General features: G+C 50.0%; 5 protein-coding genes across 6 annotated transcripts; 1 reads left to right on the top strand and 4 right to left on the bottom strand.

Moving 5' to 3' along the window:
- Positions 1–3,331: 3,331 nt before the first annotated feature.
- LOC128277957 (glycine cleavage system H protein, mitochondrial) lies at positions 3,332–5,614 on the bottom strand. Its single transcript, XM_053016571.1, has 4 exons — positions 5,141–5,614; positions 3,912–3,991; positions 3,627–3,822; positions 3,332–3,552 (listed from the first exon to the last, which is right to left on the bottom strand). Exons 1-4 carry the CDS (start codon positions 5,247–5,249, stop codon positions 3,455–3,457), a joined length of 483 nt encoding a protein of 160 aa, XP_052872531.1. The 5' UTR covers positions 5,250–5,614; the 3' UTR covers positions 3,332–3,454.
- A 517-nt stretch (positions 5,615–6,131) lies between these two features.
- Positions 6,132–8,697, bottom strand: LOC128268040 (uncharacterized). The gene is made up of 7 exons (XM_053005037.1): positions 8,593–8,697; positions 8,381–8,513; positions 7,462–7,611; positions 7,261–7,388; positions 6,979–7,179; positions 6,737–6,816; positions 6,132–6,672 (listed from the first exon to the last, which is right to left on the bottom strand). Exons 1-7 carry the CDS (start codon positions 8,653–8,655, stop codon positions 6,150–6,152), a joined length of 1,278 nt encoding a protein of 425 aa, XP_052860997.1. The 5' UTR covers positions 8,656–8,697; the 3' UTR covers positions 6,132–6,149.
- An 894-nt stretch (positions 8,698–9,591) lies between these two features.
- Positions 9,592–14,144, bottom strand: LOC128278326 (uncharacterized). The gene is made up of 6 exons (XM_053017036.1): positions 13,445–14,144; positions 11,395–11,509; positions 11,131–11,301; positions 10,936–11,072; positions 9,999–10,875; positions 9,592–9,926 (listed from the first exon to the last, which is right to left on the bottom strand). The coding sequence occupies exons 1-6, from the start codon at positions 13,514–13,516 to the stop codon at positions 9,898–9,900; spliced, it is 1,401 nt and encodes a 466-aa protein (XP_052872996.1). The 5' UTR covers positions 13,517–14,144; the 3' UTR covers positions 9,592–9,897.
- Positions 14,145–16,225: 2,081 nt separating this feature from the next.
- Positions 16,226–18,597, top strand: LOC128275709 (zinc finger protein 34-like). Of its 2 annotated transcripts, none has more exons than XM_053014314.1 (5): positions 16,226–16,362; positions 16,439–17,297; positions 17,359–17,471; positions 17,547–18,373; positions 18,443–18,597. In XM_053014314.1, exons 1-5 carry the CDS (start codon positions 16,292–16,294, stop codon positions 18,499–18,501), a joined length of 1,929 nt encoding a protein of 642 aa, XP_052870274.1. In that variant the 5' UTR covers positions 16,226–16,291; the 3' UTR covers positions 18,502–18,597. The 2 variants fall into 2 exon arrangements, with proteins under 2 accessions (XP_052870274.1, XP_052870265.1); XM_053014305.1 differs by having other exon boundaries at positions 18,440–18,597.
- Positions 18,495–22,805, bottom strand: LOC128275724 (uncharacterized). Its single transcript, XM_053014326.1, has 3 exons — positions 21,995–22,805; positions 19,417–19,727; positions 18,495–19,049 (listed from the first exon to the last, which is right to left on the bottom strand). The coding sequence occupies exons 2-3, from the start codon at positions 19,690–19,692 to the stop codon at positions 18,738–18,740; spliced, it is 588 nt and encodes a 195-aa protein (XP_052870286.1). The 5' UTR covers positions 19,693–19,727; positions 21,995–22,805; the 3' UTR covers positions 18,495–18,737.
- Between the last annotated feature and the right edge of the window lie 710 nt (positions 22,806–23,515).

The following is a 23,515-nucleotide window of genomic DNA, read 5'->3' as shown; positions in this document are numbered from 1 at the left end:
TCCTATTACACTGATCCATTTAAGGCATGAATTATGGTAACGATAGTTTAAAAAAATTTATTCAAAGACTACAATGTTTCAAGAAGACACCACGATCCAACTAATGGAGCTAATGCAACAGACAGTTGTTAGTAAACTGCAGCGACGCTCGTGAAGTTTGGACAAACAATCTTAGGACGACTATTAGAACGCCGTAGCTGTTGCAATTGATTTGAAAACAGTTTAGAGAAAACGTGATCGTATCATTACAACCGTTTGGTACTAACTGGGGATATAAAAGCGTTCATCGATTGGGTCTTTAATCAGTCATCAACTGGGACATCTTTCCTACAATTGTTCTTCAGCCAACACATCCAACTTCAGCTTACTAACGATCATGAAACATTTCTTCGGGATTGTGCTTCTGCTTGTGGTCGTGGCTCAGATCTCGTCAGGTAGTTTCACTGACTACACAATCGTAAAATTAGCCCTTTATTCAAACTCTTTTCCGGCTTCACAGGGTCTGTCTGTTACACCAGGATGTGCTCTTCGTGCTCCAAGCCAGTATTCCTTCTGCGGACTCAGTATCCTTGCAAATGCCCGACTGAGGTCAAGTGCGTCGAATGCAGAGCGTGTCCCATAGGCTACAAGTTGGAAGGATGCCAGTGTGTTCCGGATTGCGTTTCTTGCGTCAAACTCGTCCAACGCTCCAACAATCTGTACCCATGCTCATGCGGACCTCAATGCAGGTGTGCTTCGTGTAACGCAAAATAGGAAAAAGATCGCTGGCATGAACAAGATAGAAAGCGTCGTATTAAGCAAAATGGTTCGAAATTATTAAACAACACATGCAAATTGCCGGAAAAATTTGGTAAACGTAGCTCGTTAGCTTTAAAATTTGTAACCAGAAATACTTTATTTAGATCAATTCAATAAAAACACACGACACGATTCATACGCAAACCGAAAATTTATGTGCAACTTGAACCATCAAAATGTTTGTTGCGTGGGATGGGAGATTTGCGCACTTCATTTGTGGGACGTGTTTTTTTCTTCATGTGATATGCACAAGGTTTTGTCCACGGAAGTAGTATAAATGGCCAGTTCTGTAAAGTAAGCAGTTAGTGGCCAATCCCCAGCAGCAAGATTCGACACTCTAGACCTCTCTTTTAAAAAGTTGATGCCCTTCGTAGCTATGAGGTCGATTATCTCATTTATGCTATTGATTGTTTCTGTTGCGCAAGTGGCAGCTCGTAAGTATTTTATTGAACCATATTCTTCTGGTATTTGTCACTTGTGAAACCTAAAGTGAAACCGAACTAACTTCCAGATCATGTCGAACCCAGCTGCTCCCATACATACAGTGTCGACCCGAGATATCAGCATCCTTATTACTCCAATGTCTGCCACTTCCGCCACTACAATCACTGCTACCACAAAGGATACTGTCATACATACGGGGCAGGGGACCCTAGCACCGGCCTTGGAAGATTCAATCCGGATTTCTGATTGAGGGCACCCAACATAGGTGAAATATAGAACACAATAAATTATCACTTTTTGTTTAAAAATACAATTATTCGTTTACTTTCAATGGTGTCGTTTAAAACAATTAGAGGATTGGGTAGGTACTGAGGTTATTAAACTTTCCTAAATTGTAACACCAGCAAATTGCGCTTCAGTTAAGCTGTTTGAATTGGTTATTAAACATTCCCCCAGTCCAACACCCGGGGCTTCTTTTCCGAGGGGCCAATGTCCTACATTCTGCTTGTCTACACAAATTTGCACCAAGAGTTGGAGTGTAGGAATGAAACATGAAAAATGAAAATGAAATATGACAAGCAGGAGGCAAGCCGTTCGCACGTTTTGCCTGAGGCGCCGCGTTCTTTAAAAGGCACGTGGGTTCGGGGACAACACATTGGTTTTTTCCTGTTTTCGTCACAATCATTCCCGGAAAACGCCGGACCGGAGGCACGTGGCACGTAGCTTACAGGAAAGAAGACAAAACGAATTCCTGTTTATTATATTCACGAAACTCGATTTTTTATTATTATCAGAACGAATAGTGCCGTATTACCGTGAACCGTAAGCCGTAAACTTAATGTTTTGCACTCAAGTTGCTCTTAAGATCAATAATCGAAATTATTTCTTGGTTTTCTCACTGTTAATCGATGCTCAATTGCACGACGTAGAATTAGTATTGGAAGAAGAATTTCAATCCCTCCCACTTTCGACACTAAAATCCCTGTTTGATTTGATTTATTATCATCGAAAATAATGATTAAATAGAATAGAGTAAGTGTATAGAACTATTCTGTTATTATAGTTAGAAGTTACTATACTTCTCAGCCACGAAACATTTGAATTCATTTGACTGAACATTGGGCAAACATTGTTTGTCACTCGGCTCGGCATGTTTTCACATGCTTCGCGCACATCTTCAAACACGTGGATGGTAGATTGAATTTTATCAATTGAACATTTCGTCGCATGCACTTTTGTGTGGCTACATTTTATGCCGATAGGGAAGAGACTAAAAAATCGGTACGTAGCACGCAGCAATCCCTGGCGCATGCCCGACGCAGTTTATCTCCCAAAACGTGAGATCATGAAGCTAGTGGGTTCGTCGCTCGAACTTGGGCTTGGAACATATGCCGTAGAACGCACACGATGGGGTACGTATAAAAGGGAAACCGTGAGGGTTGAATCATCAGACACCTGCAGTACCACAGCCACAGAGCTTCAGTTAATTCAGTTGCTACCACCGTCGAACGCCACCCTTCAACCATCATGTCGAAGTCGATGATTGCCGTTTGCGTGATCCTGGCCTGTGCTGCGATGGCATACGCTGGTAAGTAGAACAACGTCTTATGGCGCTTAAGGCTAGAGCAATAACCAATTACTCCTTTCCACAGGATGCCTGCCCAACAAGTTCCCTTACAGTCGCGACAACTGTCCTCGTGATACCAAGTACGATTATGCTGTCCGGCCGGTCGACTGGACGAACTACTACCAGCACAACTACCTGCGCCCGTGCCCGTTCGAGGGCTCGTACTTCGGATATCCGTACGGTGAGTGCAGCAGCTGCCGCCGCTACACCAAGCTGGTTGGAGTTGAAAGGCCAGTTTGCCACACCTGCCAGAGCGGCTGCCACAGCGGCTGCCGCCCCGGTTGCGCCCACCATGGCGTCGTCGCCGGTGTGCGACCGGTTGCCCTCTAAGCAAACTGCTTAAACTTGCTACACTGAGGCTACTTCCCTGGATTTCGACAAGTCTTTGAAAATAAAAGTTAATGTAACTAAATCGCCACGGTTTTAGTTAGTAACCCAAAACCAACTGTGCTAATATTCACAAACAGTGTCTCATTTATTCGGTTCACAAATGAAACCACAAACTATCATCAATCAGCATTACAATAGTACTTAACGGTAATGGGTGACGGGTAAGCACCGGCCCCAGCCCCCCGGCATCACCTTCTAGTGGGCAGCAGTTTTGAGGAATTCCGTGTACTGCTCTTCATTCATCAGTTTGCTCAGCTCGTCCGGCTTCGTTAGCTTCAGCTTAAACAACCAACCTGTCGGTGGGATCGTGATCATGATAAGAGAGTTACTATCGGTGCACTGGCAGGCAGCGCGGAGGATCGCATACCTTTCTCGTAGCACGAAGAGTTAACCAGACCGGGCGTCTCCTCAACGCCCGCATTCTTTTCCGTCACCTCACCGGACACAGGCGAGTAGATTTCGCTGGCCGCCTTCACGCTCTCTAGCGCACCGCACTCGTCCTTCTGCGATAACTTGGTTCCGGGGTCGGGCAACTGTGCGAACACGACATCGCCGAGTGCCTCCTGTAAGTGGTGATTGAAACCATTTTTGAAACGGGACGGTCAGTCAAATGCCCCCGGCGATGCCGCTGGTGATGTGCAGCGATAATTACCTGTGCAAAGTTCGAAATGCCGACCGTGCCAACTCCGCCGTCCACCGACACCCATTCATGCTTTTCCGAGAACAGCCGCTCTGGGAAGGAAATAGTGCGAATAAGTGTGAGAGTTTGTGCTAAACGCTACCGCACAGCTGTGCGCATAATCGGACAACCATTTCGGCAAACCCACGGCGTGCTTGACCCCCTACATAAAACCGCTTATCAGTCTGACCTGCCGCACCAGGCCGCGACGTGATTTGGGCGAGACGAAGTGTAGAAGTTGTTGTAACTTTTTTTCACGAATTAATTGCTTTGGTTTGTTTATTTGTCTTCCTCGCAATCGGCTTAGGGCAGTAGCACCAATGGTAGATTAACGAAAGCCCCCCAAAAAGCCAATCACGCGCTCTTTTGTCAACAGTTCGTGTACAAAAGTTTTGGCTGACGAAATTTGTCTGCCCGATCCAGCAATCAGAACCAACTGTTATACGCGAGCCCGCGGGAACCGGAAGGTCAGCCATCGCGCATCGATAGAGAAGGGTTAGAGGAAAAGGTTTAATCGCACTATTTCAAACGTCGTAAATTGCAGCACGGGGTTTTTCGCTGTGCGTTATGTAGTATTATTGTTGGTGCCAGAGCAAGACTTCCGTTTGCGCTAACGATTTGGCGTAAATATTACTTAGGACACAGAATGATAAATAATTAATAAACTGTTTAAGCGGATGTCCCCCGCTGATAGAGCAGTCGGTAACGCTCTTCGCTGTCAGCGCAGCTGGCCGTGGTTCGAATCCCGGGATCGGTTGTAACTCAACCGGCCATGGTTTCGATTCCCGATACCGGCGTGACAGGGGGGTTGGCGCGGGGCTAACAATCCCGTCCGTAAAAAATTAAATGTTACAGAAGAGCATCAGAGATTAACATTGTCTCTGGTGCCAGGCCAAGACTGCTCAGCGGTTGTAGCGCCAAAAAGAAGAAGAAGAAGTTTAAGCGGACACTCCAAATTGTTAACCGAAAACAACACCACTATATCGAAATTCAAAATTTAAATTATCACAGCACGCGGCACCCTGTGTTATCGACTGTCAGATAAACGATAAGTTCCCTTTGTTTTGTTTTCATTCCTCGCATCACAACGAATGTTTTGCATAACATCTCACAAGCACTTTTCGACCATTTCTGGCACACCTTTCGTCGGTTTGTTGCTAAAGTTGCCGCAAAACACTAGAGGAATCGGGCGTAAAATTTACCTTTCAGCGCAACACTGGTGGCGCTCAACAATCGGCACTGGTAGGCGCTACCGGCGACCAGTTTAGCTAACCGGGCTGTCAAGCGGACGTGACATAACAATAACACCATGTTGCGGCCGGTTGTTTGAGAGAAAGAATACGCCCGAACGGAACGACACCGACAAGCTTACTGGAACGGATGGCCACACTCTGCACGGTCCACGGGTTCGGAGAAGCTGGAGCGTTTCGAGATGAGAGGACGCGATTAGTGGCGCGTACGGATTTGACCCCGGGGCGCAATTCGGTTATCAGCCCGGTTACACTGCATCCGAGGAGCCCCTGGTCGTGGTGATGATACACGGACTCACGAGCCCGACACGGCGCTGCTCCCAGAGGCACCCGGACCTCTATCGCGCTATCTGTGTGCCGTTTTCGCCAGCGATAAGTGACGAAAGGGCTCGTAGTAAGTAGGTACGTCGATCGGGATCGGGCACAAATTTCACTTGTTGTCAAAGCAGGCCGTGCGCGCTCGCAGCATGACGTTCGCACAGGGTGGCTCTAAACGATAAAAGTGAGAGAATTCAAAACAGACGTTTTCTCAACCGTAAAAGATAAACAATAGATTAAAGAACGTTTACTTTCGTTCTTTACGGTTGTTTTGCGTTCTGTTCACATATGTTCGCTTCATTCGCCATCAATCGACACGAAGGTGGACTCCAACTGCTACTCCTTATCGACCGCCTAATCATCGCTTTTGATCTCTGAACTCATCGCCAACCAACCGATTGCCAACCTTGCTCTCCTTTACACGACCCCCTACGGACCGCGCAGTACAGTCGTTGGTTGCCCACATTTCTTTCTCCCAATGAAATCGCAGCTGGTAATCGCTTCAGAGTTTTCGATCCGAGCTCGTGCTGTGCTCTCGGCACGATTTTATTGATTTCTCGCCTCGACTAGTCTAGACTAGGATGGTGAACGGAATGATACGAACGTCGAGGATGAGTCGGTGGAACGGTCTGCCGCGCGAGTACTACTGAAACCTAGAGTTCCGCAGGACCGACCGCAGAGGAGGACGATTTTCGAACGGATTAACGCGTGGCATCGGTGGGCTGTAGTTCGGCGTCGGTAAATCGGTATCGCCGCCCGGGGACACTCCCGGATTGGTCAGATTGATACCGGTTGGCCGCAGATTGACTGCCCCGATGCCACTGTTCGTCACGTTGAAACTATTCCGGTAGCTCAGCTCTTGGGCCACCTTGGCCGCGGCCACGTCCCTGCGGACGACCGTGTTCATGAAGTTCTTTGGCGGTGGCGGCGGCGGGATTGGTCTCGTGTCCTGCCGCTCTTCGATGATCGATGGCTCCGTGGACTGGGGACGTGCCAGCGGTTCAATCGAACGGCTCACGAGGACGGTAGGCTTCGGTTCGAAGCTACGCGGCTGGTTCCAGTCGGTTTGCGGCACTACCGGTGGTTCCACTTCGATCCCTCGCTCACTGATACGCTCCAGTGGGCGCCGGTATTCCGTCTGCTGTGGAACAGCGAATGATTGGCCTCTAGAAAAGGTCGATGGTGCATGAGTAAATAGGACACCGGATTCCCGAACTGCAGCCAACTCACCGCATATCGTACGCATCGATCGGAGTCCGGCGGGGACCCTCCCGTTCCGGGACGAACCCCCCGTTCGTGGCGCCGCTGTTCTGCGGAAGAAATGGGGAACAAATGGGTAACGGTAATCGGAGACAAATCACTGTCGGAATCACTTGGAATCTACAATGATTGATGTGCCGATCGTGCGAAGATGTGTTGCATGCTTGTTCGATGTTTTATCAGACTTCACGCTATCGCGTGGTCTGTCTCACCTTGCGCCGCATCTGGTTGTAGTCGTATATCTTGAACGTCTGCGTAAACATGAAGATCGCGAGCGACACATTTACGATCCAGAATATCCAGCCGCGGAACGCCATCACCATCATTATGCCGGCCACGTGCACCGCCGTCGCCAACACCACTTGACCCCCGGTTATCGGATTCAGGCCCAAAGGGTACGCGAAAAGCGCCCGCTGATGGGGAAGAAAGGGAATGAATGATCAGCATCTCTCTGCGAGTGCCCCGGTATTAGTCCCCCGGTAGGAGAAACTTACAACAAGTGTGTCATAGTCGATCGCGAACAGAATGCCCAGCGCGAGATCCAGGACGCTGATGATCAGTGTTATGACGATCCAAATGTACAGGAAAATGTTAATGTAACGTACGTACTTCTGGCGCGCATCTGAAACAAGTTCAAATTGTCGATAGGGGACGAGAGTTCAGTGGCTCATTTGGGGGGGTCATCGTGGGCTTACTTGTGAGCAGTGTCAGCGAGCTGATCGCCCAGAACAGGTGCAGTATCAAATAGACCCACACGAACGCGTGCACATCTCCCGGCGCCAGTAAACCTAACGGTTCAATAAGCGTCATGTCGATCCCGGGAATATTCGTCTGTACGCAAGTTCCTGCAAGATTGGTTAGGCAATTGGGCGGCAGATTAGACATAAGTCCCGGCGAATTGATACGTTATTTACAGCACCGGCCCAAGCTTCCCGCCGTTAAATCGTAAACCAAGGGCAACCCTTGCTGGCCAGAATTCCCGCGGTCGTCCCGAACTGTGTTCGGTTTGACAAAATTTTTAGCCACACAATTTCGAACATTCGAAATTCGCTCCATTATCGGATGAATGGAGTGTGTAGCTGATAAGATTTTGTTGGCATGATTCAACCTCGGTTGGTAATCGTTCTGGCAGCCGCAGTTTGCGACCCATTTTGGCCTCCATTTCGCTTGTACCGAACCTTGTATATCTTTATCTGCGCGGTAGGATAGTTTGACAACGCCCGCCGCCAGATTTGTTTCGACGCACCAAATTTCAATCCGGCTCTTACAACATCAATCTCACCATAAAATCGTCCTCGTCAACCGACATTCCATCATCGTTGCGTGGTCGCACACAAGGAACGCACCGGGCGATAAATCTGGCTTTGCCGAGCGGCTTTTATCGGGTTACAAAAAAAAGGATTAATTTGGAAGATTAGTCCTTATCAGCTTGGTAGGCGGATGCCGTTCCATCACACCGACAGCGACACACTTGATTGTTCAGAAAATACGAAACGAACGCCAAGCACGATTTAAAATCGCGCACACTTCACACGCACACGCAGTTCACGCCAAATAATGATTAATCATCCCATTCAAATGCATTTCAATTCCGGTTAGCCACATGTTACTCACCCCTAAAGTATACGTTGAAGAAAGTTAATGTGAGGATTGATCCCAACGTATCCGTCTGGGCGGAGAAGTTGATTTCGCAGTAGTACGCGACGATACCGGTGATGGCAAATCCGATCCATATTAGCGATTGAAACTGATTGGAAATACCCCCACACAAATGGAAAAACAACGTTTGAAACACTCAACAAATCGCGCGGTGGCGAATCACTTACTATGCCGAAAATGCCCGCAAAAATGGCCAGCGGGCGGAAGACACTGTACGACGGTAGCGACATTGTGCGTTAAAGGCTATAGGCACCGATTGAAATTACGGATTTTCACTCTCGTTTGCGATTGCGAAGGTACACCAACGGCCGTTTGAATATTTCACATTGTTGTGCACGTTGCCGAATCAGTAGATACTAAGAAATACACTTTTTATTCGAAGAAATAAGAACGAATTCCTAGCTCTTGGCTACCTGGTGACTTACACCTCCTGGACTGGACTGGACGGACCGATTGGAAGGTTAATATTTGTTGATCAAGACCAAATTGTTATCTGACGCTTACAAGCAAAACGGAGCCGATACCACGATAAGGCGGCCAGTTCACCGTGAGAAGGATGAGAACGGGGCGAGCAGTGTTTCGATATCGACGGGTGAGAAAAACGACGTATGCGTGATTTGTTTAAACGTGTCCGGCCCGCGACCATGCTCGCGGCGCGGTGTCGCGTAATCGATAACGGCTGGTGAGTGGCTTCACCCGTAGTGGTTCACGTGTGGTTTGCATGAGTTCCCCGAATATCGAAGCACTAAACGTAAACTACTCCAGTTGATAGATTAACCCAAATTTAATTCCCGATTATGGTGTCCGGCAGATAAGACCGCGGCGATCGCATCATCCTTCACTTCGAGGTCGATTCGATTGATAAGAATAGTGTTATCCTGATGGATATTTTCGGGGGTTTCTAAATTTTCTTTGCGTTTTTGGAGAAAATTTAATAAAATGTAAACCTCTAATTGAAAATCCAAATCTTAGCTCTCGACCGTAACTGCCAATTGAAACGTATGCGCCTGGTGGGTATGCAATACGCAGTGCGCCCACAATGTCAACCGGAAAAGCGGAAAATCATTGGCTTTCTTTGCCGCTCCAAACCATCGAAGGATAATGTAATTTCAAAGCCCAAGCTCAAAGTAATCTTAAGAAATGTATTTAACTTTCAGGATACACACTTTCGGCAGATTATCGCAATCCGTATGGGAAGCGACTGTTCGTTATCACCATCAACCGAACCGGTGTCCATTGTTTACGACTTCCTTTTCTCGATAAGATTCAGCTCACGGTGGTTCCGTCCCTGCCAGTTTCTGGAACGATGAATCATTCGTATCGACGAAAATCGGTTGACGTTGTGCGGCCGCTACGCGACTGCCGCAAGTTCTTGTGGACATAGGGATGGATTAGTGTACTATATACAGGAACAACATTGGGCGTAGGATTTTCGTTTCGTTTTGTGGTACCAATGCTTCTTCGCGGCTTGACTAGTATTTGTACTCGGGTCCGCTCCACTCTGTAAGGCAGAAGGTTACAAATCGAATCATTAGAGGGTACTAGGGTTAAGAGATTCATCTCGTTCACTCACTTCCTTCGTCCGTCGTTACACTGGATCGATCATCTGCGAGCGAGCTCACTTTCACGGTCGGGGCCTGTTTCTCTTCTCCCGGAAACTCTTTCTGCTCCGTCAAGGTGGTCGTTAGCCGGTGCCGGCCGCCAGGTTTCTTGTCATCGCCGGCCGCCGCAAAGTAAGACCACGGTAACTGATTGCGCACCTCCGGTGGTGGATTCACCGAGCTGCGCGGACTACTTCCGGGCGGTGGTCCTGCCAGGTATGAGAACGGAACCGGCTGACCCGGTAGATAGGAGAACCGCTTGTCGGTGTACGGATCGATTGTAAGTCGCGTGTGCAGAGGAAGGGCATTGGCGTCCTGTGCCGGTGGTTGATATGGCGGACTTTCGTCCTGGTGCAGTTCGTTGACATCGTTCAGTGGTTCGACCGTGCGGCGCATGTTGACACCGGCGGGCGGTGGAAGCTGCGGCGTCTGGGGCTGCTGGTTGGACGGTGGCAACACCGGATAGATTTGTGGATGCTGCATTGCTGGCGGTTGGAACGAGGCCATCTGCTGCTGGGGTGCCTGGTCCATGTAGCGGGTTGATTCGTTCCGTGTGTCGTCCAGATCGGTCGGCGGAGGACTGGTTGGGTGCACCACCTGGCGTGGTTGCATTGCCTGGTTGTTGTTGTACGGCGGAGCCGGCTTATTCTCTTTCCACAGACGCATCGACATACTGATGATGACGAACACGAAAATCAGGAACATGAACCAAAATATCACTCCTTTACTGAACGTAATCCACATCAGTAGCGAAGGCGCGACCAGGTAAATGCTGTCTATCTCTTCAAACACATCGCGCACCATTTCCGAGTTCTGTATTTCCAGCAAATCGAGCGCTCCATCAACGTCCTGTAGGAGAAAAGAAATGTTAACATCCAAAGCCATTGCTAGTTGAGATAGTGGACCAACCATAACGTTGATGAAATCTATCAAATACACCACGAATCCGGTTACGTCGAGAGCCAGCACCAGGAACATCGCCAGTATCCAGGGGTAGAATCCAAACACGACGCATCCTCGTCCCAAACACGAAACGCACATGGTACCTAAATAGCAGCCCAGAGATTAGTTTTGCACGGGTGCCTGGTGGGAATATAGACTCACCGAACAGCAGGACCGTCGTTACGGCTAGGGCACCGTGCAGTGCAACGGCCACGAGCGCAAACACATAGGTTCGCTGAACAGCTTCCGTCGTGTCGGGGACCAGTAGTTGTGGAAATTGCGGTGGAACATCGATCCCCAGGTACCGGAGATCGATCTCACCACAGTCTTCGGCTGCAGGTCGCAAAAACCGGTGAAAGTTGATAACGGACGATGACAGATTAGTTGCTGCAGTAAAAAGGTGTCCCATTCCCGTAAGCTACTTACACCGGAAGTAAAACAAATAGAGACCGTACGCTTCCCTCGACTCGGTCATATCGATCTCGCAGTTGTGGGCCAGTATTGCGGTCGTAGCTAAGCCAACCATTAGCAAGGCGAATACCTGCAAGTGAACCAGATAGCTTTACCTCAGTCTGCAGAAGATAGCGCATTGCCCTGAAACGCGCGATAACGCAATGCCCGCCTGTTGGTGCCAATTGCCTGCTGGTATTGCGCTATTTGCTGGCGTTATCCGGTAAATAAGCTCATTTTGAATCGCAAGAATAGCAAGAACCGAATAGCAAGACGTAGGATGGAGATGGGGTTTATGCTCCCAGGGGGTCGTGTGCCGTGACCAGTACGTGACCCAATCAGACCGCACTATCGCCGGAGCGTTTGTGAACCGGTGTAATGTTTGTTGAATTTATCCCTCTTCTTGGCGCTCGTTGAGTGTGTGTTGATAACAACGTAACAAAACACGTGTGGCGCGATGGCACAATGGTTGTGATTTCATTCGAAATTCCCTTAAAATGTTTGGATTATTTTTTGCAGAGTCGCTCACTGTTCGTGTTAAAAATATGGCCTCATCTCCTTTGTCCTGCTGGCCCGCTGGCACAACTATAATCGTAAACGTGCACGGGCAAAGTTGCGCGTTGCGTGATAGCTCAAACGGTAACAAGTGACCATCGTCCTATCGGGAGGCCGATGGCTGATTTGGCCATCCACAAACTTCACGTCCCAACATTCGTGCGCAACGGGAGAGCCACATTTATGGTGACACCGCGCATAATAATGGTTTGTTTTGATTTTTTTAACCGCACCTGAAACAACGCTCTTTGTGGGTGACCCGCGGCCCAGGGCTAATTACGGTCATATTTGGCAAAGGTGTGTAGGTTCTTGTTTTAGCACCACCACCGTGCCGCAGAGTGCTTGTTTAGTAATTAGCAATCATTCGACAACGGAGCACAGTGGGCAGGTGAGTTTATTGTTTCTTTTGCCAAGTTGTAAAGGGACTCGTTTTAATGTTTTGTAACCATCGCCATGTCTTACTGCAGGCTTAGTGTATGTCTTTTAGTTTGCTTATAATTTAAAGGGTCACCTCATTTAAATTTCCAAATGTTTTAATGGTTGAGCAAAGAGATTGCAATAAATTTTCTGTTGTTCGCGGCTCAATTTTATCACAAAACACAACTGTGTGTATGGTGTAAAAATGAATAAAACTGTCGTCAATGCTCGGTTAGGAAACGCTCCACGAACGGGAAGTATATTGTGGTAGCATGGGAGACAAGTGTAATGAGCCCCCATAAAGCAAGCTTCCATTTTGACGGAATTTTTGGCCAAAAATTTAACTGAAAATTTGCATCAAATGAGCACTTCCTTCACACCTTGTTTTACACTCTTCAAGTTCTTTAAATTATTTATTTGACAAAATGAAGCTTGGTTATGGGCTGTGTGGTGCTCCCCATTTGGACCCCCAATCAAACCTGTTCATGTCACGGCACAATGGCAAAACTTTAATGATCGATGATGGTTGAAGCACGCTTATGCTGTATGAACTCAAATACAACCCTATCGCACGACAGCGGAAACAATGGACGATAGATTAGGGCAAATTACTGATAAGGATTAAAGGATACTGTGGGGGCACAAGATCGACACAGGAAACGAATGAGTCATTTTCAAAAGTATCCATTTTTAGATGCCCTTGCCATAAAGATAGCCTGTAGGTCCTTTCGCCTCATGCCTACCGGAAGACTGAGACCTCCAAAGAGCTCTCATTTGCCTTACCTTTTCGCAACACCCTACGCCCCATGCCTAATCAATAGCACTGCAATATCTGCGATTTTTAAACAAATTGTCACTCTCCAAATAGCCCCTGATAAGGCTCATAGGGCACCCTCCGGATAGCGGCGAAGGTGTTTTAATTACGTCTATCATTGTGGCGCAGATAGAGGTAACCCAACAACATCGCTCCACAATCACAGACACCATTTTCAGGGGAGGGCGCAACACGATCAGATGACTCACTTCTGGCTCAGCCTAATCGCTCGTTACTTACCATCGTTATGGTCCCGATGACAAAAACCGTCACCCGTGGGCCCAGTCCACAGAGCGTGCAGCTGAACGCCATTGTTCCGGATATGGTCCCTTTTTACTTCGGACACCCAAGGACACCCTCCGGATCACTTCTGGAAACGACACTTCCTTGCTTCGCCTTAGTTTATTATTGACCAACGCACAGTACTCCAGCATCCACTCCACCGTTGGATCTAGATGATCACCCCAAACAGTCCTTGTTGCCGCGACACACAGCCAGAGAGTGCCAGAGAAGAACACCAACCACGAACCGCTCCCGGGCACGTTTCCACATTCTCTGAGTCAGGGCGCGGACAGCGGGATACCTATCGGGACGGTGGCCGAAAATTGGGCACACACATCAGCGCGTGCGTGTGTAAAACAATAAAATAGCCCGCGGTGGGAACCGTCTATCGCGCCAACGAGCACCGGCCGCAGCTGATTAGATTTGGCAAATGCGCCTTACAGAAGGGGGTGTTGAAGCACTGCACTGCCTGACACTGGACCGCCCCCACCCCCGGTGACCGTTGTTTGTTGTTGTTTCAGCTATGTGTTTTGATTTTGTTTACTAATTTGGAGCGTCAGCGTCTTGCGCAGGATGCGCACCACGAGCCACGTGTAACTTGATGCGCGATGCGCGGCCTTCGAGTGTCGATCGCGGGAGCGTGCGGCGATCGCGGACCACAACTCTTCACTTATCAAAGGCCACCGAGAGACTGTGGAAGAGCTTACGGCCGGCGATTTGTCGCCGTGTCCGCGGTCGGCGATATGCGATGGTATCGGGTGCGATGCGTTCAACCGCGAGCTCTGTTTGCATACGCGCCACGGGGCCTTACACTACACCACCTTAACCGGCGCAGAGAGCACTTGAGCGAGTGTCTACTTGTTTGCATTCACAGTTCCACTTTTTGTGTGCTGTTCGCGGTAGTGCGCGCGTATTGGTGGCGATCGCGTTACAAACTGACCAGAGGGATAGCCCAAGTTCACCGGACTGGGGAAACTGATGCGGGAGCGTTAGCTTTTTGGGCGGAAGGGGGAAATACACCGCGACCGAGGTCAGTTGTGGGTGGTCGGATGCGTGTTCGCCGATGACACCCCTATGATGGATGGCTGATATCTATGCCGTCGTTCGGTTGGCCTTCCGCGATAATAGTGCACGCACATGCTTGCCAATGGATAACCCGCCAACGGGGAACGTTTCCGTACGCGGTGCGATTTTTTTATTTTATTTTTCATTAAATCACACCTCAAACTGGAGTTCGCACGAGACCCAAGCCGCAAGGAAACCGGACAGCCGGACAGCCGGACAGCCTTTTTTGGGGTGAGCAATGGTAGGCGAATTGGTGTCATTAAACGGTAAAGAAATAGCGCGAACGCATCGAAAGATGCTAATGAAAGTGCCACCTCAGCTGATTGGTCCGCGTGGCTAATCGTGGCGGTGGGTGAACTGCAGGCAAATATCAACAAAATGAAAACAGATACCTAAATCAAGAAAAATTAAATGCCAATGTAAAATGCCATTGCCAGTGTAAATACACCACTACGGTATCTAGTTTTGCGCCCGGACTCATCGGTTGTCTCCTCCAACAGCAAACGGTTCATTACAACATACGTAGCTTATCTTCCGGCACTTGCAGGGCCGGTCGGAGATAAGACGGCAAATGATAAATGCGTCGACGTTTAACTCTCTAACACGACCACTGCAAGCAATGTACTACTTTGCTCGTTGTGGCACGGGCTAACCGTGGGCAGTGGTGGACTGTGGTCAACAAGGCCCGCGAGAAAGTATCGGAACCGCGATCGGAACCGGATTGGCTTCCTGTTCCGAGTGAAGCCTTTGATCATGCCCCGAGACGGGCTTGCGTATCTAGCTCTAACAGGTATGATCGTTGCCGTTGGATGTATTCAAAACATTATTGCTGTTTTGCATAGCAAAGGAATCGTCTTTGCGACCACCACTTCTATAGCTGCTTTCATTACAAATTTGCGCCAAATTTGGAGCCTGAGCTTCAAAGAAGGATGAGCGCACAGCAGCGCATGCTAATGATTATATTCCACATTGGTAATGCGTAAATTGCTTATCAATAAGTATTGGTTGCATCAACTGCGTACGGGCACGTACGGACACACAATGATGGGATTTACTGTCGTCGGAAAAGATTGATCTATATGGCAGAGATCGTAATCGAATGCTAGGTTTTATACAATTAAATAAGGCGTCCGATTAGATAAACGTGTGGCAAAGCGCGATGGCTGCAGAGTTTTCATTTTACAGACCGGAGAAACAAACTCTTCCATATAAATTTTATTTATAACGGATTTGGTCGAGAAATGAGGATAAACTGAGGCATGGCGACGCGCGCCGGGAACAGCTAGAGATCGTGATCGTTTCGAAACGTTTTATTGCTTCACAGAACCTGCAGATAAAGTTTCATTCCAGGAGACCAGAACAAAATCTGGCAGAAAGTGCTCAGTCTCAAGCAGGGATACTGAGTTTGTTAATTGTTGAGCAACGATTTACAACACGAGAACACGAGAAGAGCGAAGGATGAAAAAATAAAGTTCAACGAATGGGAATGAACTCTCTTTAATTGGGTGAACTCTCTGGAATGAACTCTCTTTAATTGGGTGAACTCCGACCAAACCGACCGACCATCTTTATGTCGACTTTTTGACATGTCGACATCATGAGGAACTGTCAGTGAGATGAAAACAAAACGCCAAACGTTTCTTGCTTCACGGACGAGCGGATTAATAACAACTTTGATCCGATATTGATTTGGCTATTGAGTGTTTTTCTCACGTGAATCGGACGCTGTTGGCCAGCCAAATGAGGTGCTGTATTATCGACTGTGAAACGGACGACCAGATTGTGAGCCAGACGTCCGTGTTTTTCGTCAGGTACGGCTGGCGCTCCCAGGCGCGCAACCACTTGTGGCGTTTGCCAACTGCACCATTCTCATCGTGTTTTTCGCAGCTTTCCAAACACTGAAGCCCTGCGCGAGCAATGGCTAGATGCGTTGGGTGTACACGAACCCGACCAGATACAGGCCCTCATGGCCGGGGACGTAAAAATATGCAGCAACCACTTCCAGAAGCATTGTTTCGACATTCACCCGCGGTTCAACTTCCGGTTCCTGCGGCCCGATGCCATTCCCACGATCTTTCCAGCACTGCAAGCCGAAAAAGAGGACGACGAACATGATAGCCCGCTTCTGTTGGACATTGCGCTGCCCGAAACCACCGACGAGGGGTACTTGATGTTCTTGCAAGAGCCAAAAGTACCGCCGATTGACTGGGACAGTCCCGAAGTGAACAAAGTGCCGGATTTGGCGATTGAGAATGATGCGGATGAGGAAGTACCGGAAGCGGAAGAAGAGATTGGCATATTGTCAGCGAACGGTAACTACTATTTCCTCAAAATGGATCCCGGATCGGGCGGCATGCAGACGGACACGACGGTGGACGCCGTGGCGGAGGATGTCGAAGATGCCAGTGCACCGGTGCACCGCGATGGCTGCGACGATGTGGAAGCGCAGATTGAGGGTACGGTCATAAAAGTGGCCGAGCAGCAGACCGTTACGGACGAAGACACCACTGAAGAAGGTGCTCGGTCCGTTTCGCAGATACCGAGCAGCTCAGACGAGGAATCCGAGGCCTGTCGGACGGAGTACTTGACGGAGTTTTTTGGGATAGCCGGTGCAGTCCATGAAGATCGAATGTCCATTTCATCGCAAGAGTACGATTCCATCGAGGCACTGGACGAAGTGTCCGTACGAGGGAACAGTTGGAGAATGCGAACCCCACCGCCCCGTACACGCCCCGAGCGCGTTGATGTGAGTAACGGTAAATGTAAGGAATGTAGCGCATTGGAGCACCGATTTTCACCATTTTCAGCGTCACTTTTGCGCCGACTGCGGCAAAGGATTTCCGTACCGCAGCTCGCTTAAGAAGCACGAACTCGTACACAACGGTGAGAAACCTCACGCATGCGATATTTGTGGGCGAAGGTACAGAAACCCTAAGCGACAACACCAACCGAGGGCACCATTATTTACCAGCCTTTACCTTGGTTTTTGTTGTAGATTTTCGCAAAAAAACAACCTCAAAGCGCACATGGCGGTCCACACGGGCGAACATCCAGAACGGTGCCACGAGTGTGGGGAGTGTGGATTAAAGTTTCTTCGCTTCAGCGCACTGAAGACGCACCAGAAGGTGCACAAGCGTCACTTTCCGTACGAGTGTCACGCGTGCCAGGAGCGGTTCTCTGACGTGACCAAGCTGTACCAGCACGTCCGAGTTGGGCACCGACACGAGACGACGATGCGCGAATGTTTGAACACGATCGTCCAAAACGAAAACGTGGTCGTGATCAATAAGCTCACCGACACGAAAATGGAGGCTCATCAGGAGGACGGTTTCTTTTGGTGCCCAGTTTGTGACGTGTCCTTCAAGTACCGGTCGGGAATGCGCAAGCACATGCGTAAAAATCACCCCACAGTGTACACCTGCAGCTACTGTTGCGTCAACTTTCCGTACAAAAGTTTGCTGCTGAAGCACATGACGGTGCACACGGGCGAGAAACCGTTTCGGTGCGATTTCTGCGATGCCATGTTCTCGCAGAAAACCAACCGGGACGCCCACATGTTGCGCAAACACCAGCCAGAGCTGCAGCAGACCAAGCGGGAAAGTCACAAGTGCTCTAGTTGTGGCAGTGTCTTCTTGAGGGCCACTATGCTGAAGAAGCACTCGTGTCGTCACCCGATCCGTAGGAAACGGAACAGGACAGCTCAAGCGAACCAACCTGGCGGTGCAGATGCAAGCGGGTCGGAACGGAACCAGACAGCTCAAGACATCGACGAGACATCGGAGGTGCAGCTATTCGACCCCGAGCAGTACATCGTGGAGGATGGTAGGGTGCCGGAATGGAACGGCTGTCGGAAGGCGAAACTCAAACGCTATTGTTCTCTTCTTTCAGAAGGCATTTCAGATGTTGGCCCTTTGAACGACGAAATCGGCATCTCGGAGGCACTCTGTTGAGGCACACGCTCTATGTTTACTGTACGAATGGTTGATAACGATAAGCTAATCAATGTACCCACTTGTGCACAAACTTTAATACAAGCTAACAGTACGAACAGAGCCCTTATTGTAGCACGGTTTATTGAAAGCGCTGCGCTGACGCTAAAGCACGGGGCCAATCCAGGCCCCACCTATCAGCAGCGTTTATGTGTACGGTACTGGCGTAAACTCGCGCTCGCAAACCGAAGTGCGCTTCAGGCAATGTTTCGGGTAACCCTCCGGAAGTAGTTCTGCATCTGCTTCATCCGGCCATCCTGCAGCTTTCCGACGCGGCCCATCAGCTGCTCGTGGCGGCAGATTTCGCAGAAATTGCGCGTCACCACGTGCATCGGGCTGCGGAAGTACACGTCCTGGCGGCGGCCGCCGGCCCCGTTCTTCCGGTGCGCCCACATGTGCAGCATGACTTCCACGAAGGAAATGAGCAACGCGAACAGCTTCGGCGTCATGAAGAACAGCGGCAGAAGGTAGAGCAGATGGGCGCTACATTTGTAGCCGACCGTGACCTCCTGGAAGACGGAACACGTGGAAGAAAAGGGTTACGTTACACAGGGTGGCACACACGTCGTTGCTTTTGTTAGTAGTTAGCCTTCTTCTTGTTAACGGGTTAAGCCATCACACGACACGATCACATACACGCACGCACACATTCGTATCAGTTCACGCACAATTTTGTGGATGAAACTGTTCGCTTCGGTTAGATAGCTACTGCTACGGAACGAAACAGTGAAAGTAAAAAACAAACTCGTGCTTCTAATACCTCTTCTGCGTGCGGCCAGTGTGTGGCCACTTCGTTTTTCACTTCCCGCAGTCTATTAGCCTAGGATAGTAGAGTGGGTTTTTGGGGTGGTGATGGGAAGTTCATTTGACAGGTACCTCCTTCGTCATCGGAATCATCTTTTGCCGGCAGGCCATGGACGCGCAGGCCACGCTCGGGGCCGCCGTGGAGGCCACCGGTTTGCGCGCCACAATGCCGCACTGGTTGCGCAGGTACTGCTTCGGGACGAGGAACTTGGACCGGGGGCGTCGTACGTCCGGTTCCGCCCGGTAGCTGCTCACTTCGCCCGTCTCCTTGTCCAGGTAGATGCGCTCCCGGTCCCGGTACGCTCCACCGGACTCGTACTCCATCTCGCCCGTTTCACTGTTCAACATCGTCGTCGGTTTTTCGGGGCCGCGAAGATCGAGAGCTGTAAAAAAACAGAACGTTGCCATCAGTAAACCGAAGATCATCGGTGCGGCGCGAAACCCCCCAGCAGAATCTGAATCCGTAACGTAACGATCCGAAGCGAACCGTAACTGCATTCGAGACAATCGCATTACCGAAAGCCTAAAGTCCGAAAAAGTTCTAAACCGGCCACAAATATGCAAATGGCGTCAATTACGACCAATGAATTGCGAGCGTCGTTTCGGTGGCCCGTGCGCACGTTACCTTCTTACCCCTCCGCCACTGACTGTGTGCCGTGGGCCGTGCATCAAAAACAATCCAATAAATTCTCATCAAAGTCCTGGGGCTGGCGATGGCCACTACCAGCGAGGGCAGCGTAGTCAATCATGCTCGCCACGCTGCCGGCACAGGCTCCCTCGTGCGAGATCGATCTCACGGAAGATCATCACGCCCCGGACATGATTGGTGCGCGACTCTACAACTATCTAAGAGAGGCGTAAATTTTCTGCGCCAACGATACGAGCGCGATCGTCACGTTTTGTGTGTGCCCTGGCCGGTGCTCTCTGACCGCCGTTGGCGACTAATCAGCATATATAGCATCGTACATCGTGGGGTATCGTGCTGCATATACATACGTGCAGCGGGGGGGGGGGGGGGGCCGTTGGAAGAAGCCACAAGTCTTCACATTGAACCTGAACTCGAACCCTCCCCCGGCGGGCGGTCTCGCGTGGCGACGGCCTTGTTGGTTGGGGTCTGCAATTGGCCACGGTAATCACGTTAAACGGCTCCCCGCCAACTTGCGTCAAATTTTGGGACTTTGGCTTCGATCTTTTCGAGTGCTCGGGTTCCGGGTGTCCGGGTCCGACCAGGGGGTGTATGTGAAAATGAGCAATTCAAGATAAGATACTAGCCTAGCTGTTTGTCGTCTGTGTTAGGGTCTGAATTTGGAACACTCTTCAATTAGAGCTAAATATTTTCTGTTCTTCGGGATAGCATGTGAAAAATGATCTCAAACAAGGACTTCAATCTTGCAGATCGCCATCGCTTGATAAATCGTGTTAATGAGGTCCTTAAACGATCAGAAACGTGACCCTTGAGGAGTCCATCTGTAGCACGAAGACAATCATCCGCTGGAGTCCGTAATGTTAACCGGCCACAGGAATGCCGGCCGACGAGCGAGCCCGTCGATTAGCGCTCATCTGGTGTCACGTTGGGGAAGTAGGTTGGGCGGAACCATTATTAAAAGCCAAACGCATTGGGCCAGAACAACGGCACGGCACGAGGGGATCGCAAATGATCGTCGAGGGGCTGCTGCTGGATGCCACCTCGCGATTTGCTATTATTTTTTATGACAGCTCATCATCATTTGTCAACAGGTACGCGGCGGTTGATCTCGCCATCACCACCACCATGCGCGATCGCGGCACGCATGAGCACCTTCCGTGGCGTTTCTTTTTTACCCACATCGTAAATCTTACCGCGTAAAAAGCGAGAGGTTTAGCGGCCACAAAGCATCGGAGGGAGGGCAAAAAAGGGATTTGTTTTTTGTGCTTTGGGAACACTTGTCCCCGTTCTTTCCTGTGTTTGAGTTTTATTTTTAGCGCAGTGTTTGTGCCGGAAGTGCTTTCGTGTGTGAGATGAGCTTATATCAGGAAATGTGCAATTTTTTAATGTTGGCCGCAGTGTTTGCCTAATGCTCCGTTTGTGCGTGATGTAATAAAACCGATCGCTGCGTACGATTCGTAACTTAAATTAATCGTAACACTTATCGGATGTTCGGCACCGGTCCAGGATTATTGCTACACGCCGTGGTCCGGCGCAGGCGATAAGATTTCTCGATAATCGTACGTTCTGGCCAGAAACGCGGCCGTGTATCGGCCACATCGGCATCGATACAGAACGGACGGTTTTGCACAGGCATTATGGCATAGCTACAAGATATGGCCCACAACGAAATAAAAACATAAGACCCACGAGTGAAGGATTATGCACAGCGCAAATGCGAAATAAAACCTCGTTGATTAGAGGCTTGTGTCTCGCCGGATCCGCTCTCGTGGTTCTTTTTGGACGATAAGGCTTTTAAAGCATGATGATCGAAGGCCGGAACAAAAACAGCAACGCGGAGTGCCGGGACCACTGAAGCATCAAAATCGACAGAAGATGGCACGAGGCAACAATATGCAATTACTTCTTGGCCTTATTCTGGCGCACGCTTCGGTGGCCAAACCTGAGCCCTTTTTTTGTCAGATTCTGCTGAAGGAACGCCACGCTCAACGCCCCAAAACATACCTCTCTTTCGACACGGTGCTGATGTTCCCTGAGATGCGCTTTTTATTTACTCGTCAAACAGCCACAGTGTGATGTGTGCGGAGTCGCGGTTGCTGAAAAGTATGCTTGCGGGGCGAGATCCCTTGCGATCATTAAAAGTTGACGCGATCTGTACTTCGCGATCGCCACACAGGTGTTGGGAGGTTAGGGCGCGAACACTGCCCGCTCCCGGATACAGTCTCTCACTCTCTCTCTCTCTCTGCCTGGAAAAACACACGCACACTCTGCGGCCACAGTTACGTAGGTTGGTGGACTCGGGCGCCTTTAATCTACGTTTCGCGAGTAGCCTCGTACGGTCCAGCCGCAATCAGTACGCGCATTTGGCACCAAACTTGTATCGCCACAGACTTGGGGCAGACCGTCCCGTCGAGCTTGTTCGGGTCTTTACATCCCCGCTTACGGTTTCATTTTCACTTGCCTCTCCCTACGTTCGCCACCGTCGGTCACCTTTTCTTCGCGCACTCGACGATCGACAGACGTCCATTGCTTATGCGGTCGTGGTAGCGACCTTTGACTGCCCGCCCGACGACGTCGTAGTTCTTCGGCTCCTTCCGCCCGTTTCCTTCACATTGACCGGGTGTGAAGGTTTTATTACCCTTTCCAAGAACTCTAGGTTGGGACTAGGTTGCGCAGACCTTGCGTGCTAAGGCCACTATAAGTCTATGTTTGTTCTCTACGCCTTTACGCGTTTTTTTTACCACGTTTCGTCTATGTTTGTTATTTCGTCTCGCGTGATCCGTGTCTCCCGCGCGTGGAGCGGACTGTTCCGGCGCAGCTGTACCGAACGACTGATTCCACGGTTTGCGCGAACCGTGCGCGACCAAACACACACTGCGCCCGCGCCCGCGCGTTAATACGCGAGGGCACCAGTCGAAAGCAGAGTAGAAAAGGGGCATCAATTTTCGCGAACGCCGCGCCGCGAGGCCGTTGCGTATCGCTCGCCCCGTGGTTCGGCGCAAAACAAACATATCAACAACCGCCCCGAGAGGCTGCTGTAGTATTGGTGGGGGCCGGCCATCAAGCCGGCCGAATTCGTGGGACTGTTTTTTTTTTTCGCCGGAGTCTCAACCAACAAAGAGTCTCAACAGGGAGGTTTGTGGAAGACTGTGCCCTAGACGGGTGGAAGTAGAGACGATGGTGGTCCGGGTGTTTGGTTTTTCGTTTACCGGTCAGCGGGCGGGTTGGCCTGTTGCCAGACAGACAGCCGATACGCGGCGGTTGTACCCGGCTTATCAACGCCATTTCTGTCGTCGCGTTACACAGGTGCGTCTCAGGGAGACGCAGAATACGCGCCCGGGCACGCGGAATCAGCGAAGCATTCCACCGATAAGATACAGGTACGCGACCAATTTGTGGGTTCCGACCGCGAGCCGATGGAGCCCCCCCTCGGACGAAGTGGGTTGTGAAATTCGCAGCGCCATATGTGCCGTCTTTTTCGGCCGGGCCTATGGCGTATGAGCGCGTGGCCAGAAGAGATTCAGA

This window comes from Anopheles cruzii, chromosome 2 (genome assembly GCF_943734635.1).
Source record: "Anopheles cruzii chromosome 2, idAnoCruzAS_RS32_06, whole genome shotgun sequence".
Taxonomy (NCBI): Eukaryota; Metazoa; Arthropoda; class Insecta; order Diptera; family Culicidae; genus Anopheles; species Anopheles cruzii.
Note: the sequence above shows the minus strand (reverse complement) of the source record. Positions and strands in the feature narration are given on the sequence as shown.

Bases quoted from the DNA above. Each gene is read 5' to 3' on its own strand.
- LOC128277957 (XM_053016571.1), bottom strand. From the start codon at position 5,249: ATGGTGTTATTGTTATGTCACGTCCGCTTGACAGCCCGGTTAGCTAAA. The intron at 3,992-5,140 runs GTAAATTTTACG...TTTCCTTCCCAG, and splicing joins CACCAGTGTTGCGCTGAAAG to AGCGGCTGTTCTCGGAAAAG. The intron at 3,553-3,626 runs GTATGCGATCCT...TCCCACCGACAG, and splicing joins CTCTTCGTGCTACGAGAAAG to GTTGGTTGTTTAAGCTGAAG.
- LOC128278326 (XM_053017036.1), bottom strand. From the start codon at position 13,516: ATGGCGTTCAGCTGCACGCTCTGTGGACTGGGCCCACGGGTGACGGTT. The intron at 11,510-13,444 runs GTAAGTAACGAG...GTTCACTTGCAG, and splicing joins TCATCGGGACCATAACGATG to GTATTCGCCTTGCTAATGGT. The intron at 10,876-10,935 runs GTTGGTCCACTA...TTTCTCCTACAG, and splicing joins TAGATTTCATCAACGTTATG to GACGTTGATGGAGCGCTCGA.
- LOC128275724 (XM_053014326.1), bottom strand. From the start codon at position 19,692: ATGTTGAACAGTGAAACGGGCGAGATGGAGTACGAGTCCGGTGGAGCG. The intron at 19,050-19,416 runs GTACCTGTCAAA...TCCGTCTTCCAG, and splicing joins TGATTCCGATGACGAAGGAG to GAGGTCACGGTCGGCTACAA.
- LOC128268040 (XM_053005037.1), bottom strand. From the start codon at position 8,655: ATGTCGCTACCGTCGTACAGTGTCTTCCGCCCGCTGGCCATTTTTGCG. The intron at 7,612-8,380 runs GTGAGTAACATG...CCAATCTTGCAG, and splicing joins CTTCAACGTATACTTTAGGG to GAACTTGCGTACAGACGAAT. The intron at 7,180-7,260 runs GTAAGTTTCTCC...CTTCCCCATCAG, and splicing joins TCGACTATGACACACTTGTT to CGGGCGCTTTTCGCGTACCC.
- LOC128275709 (XM_053014305.1), top strand. From the start codon at position 16,292: ATGAGGTGCTGTATTATCGACTGTGAAACGGACGACCAGATTGTGAGC. The intron at 17,472-17,546 runs GTACAGAAACCC...TTTTTGTTGTAG, and splicing joins TGCGATATTTGTGGGCGAAG to ATTTTCGCAAAAAAACAACC. The intron at 18,374-18,439 runs GTAGGGTGCCGG...CTCTTCTTTCAG, and splicing joins GCAGTACATCGTGGAGGATG to AAGGCATTTCAGATGTTGGC.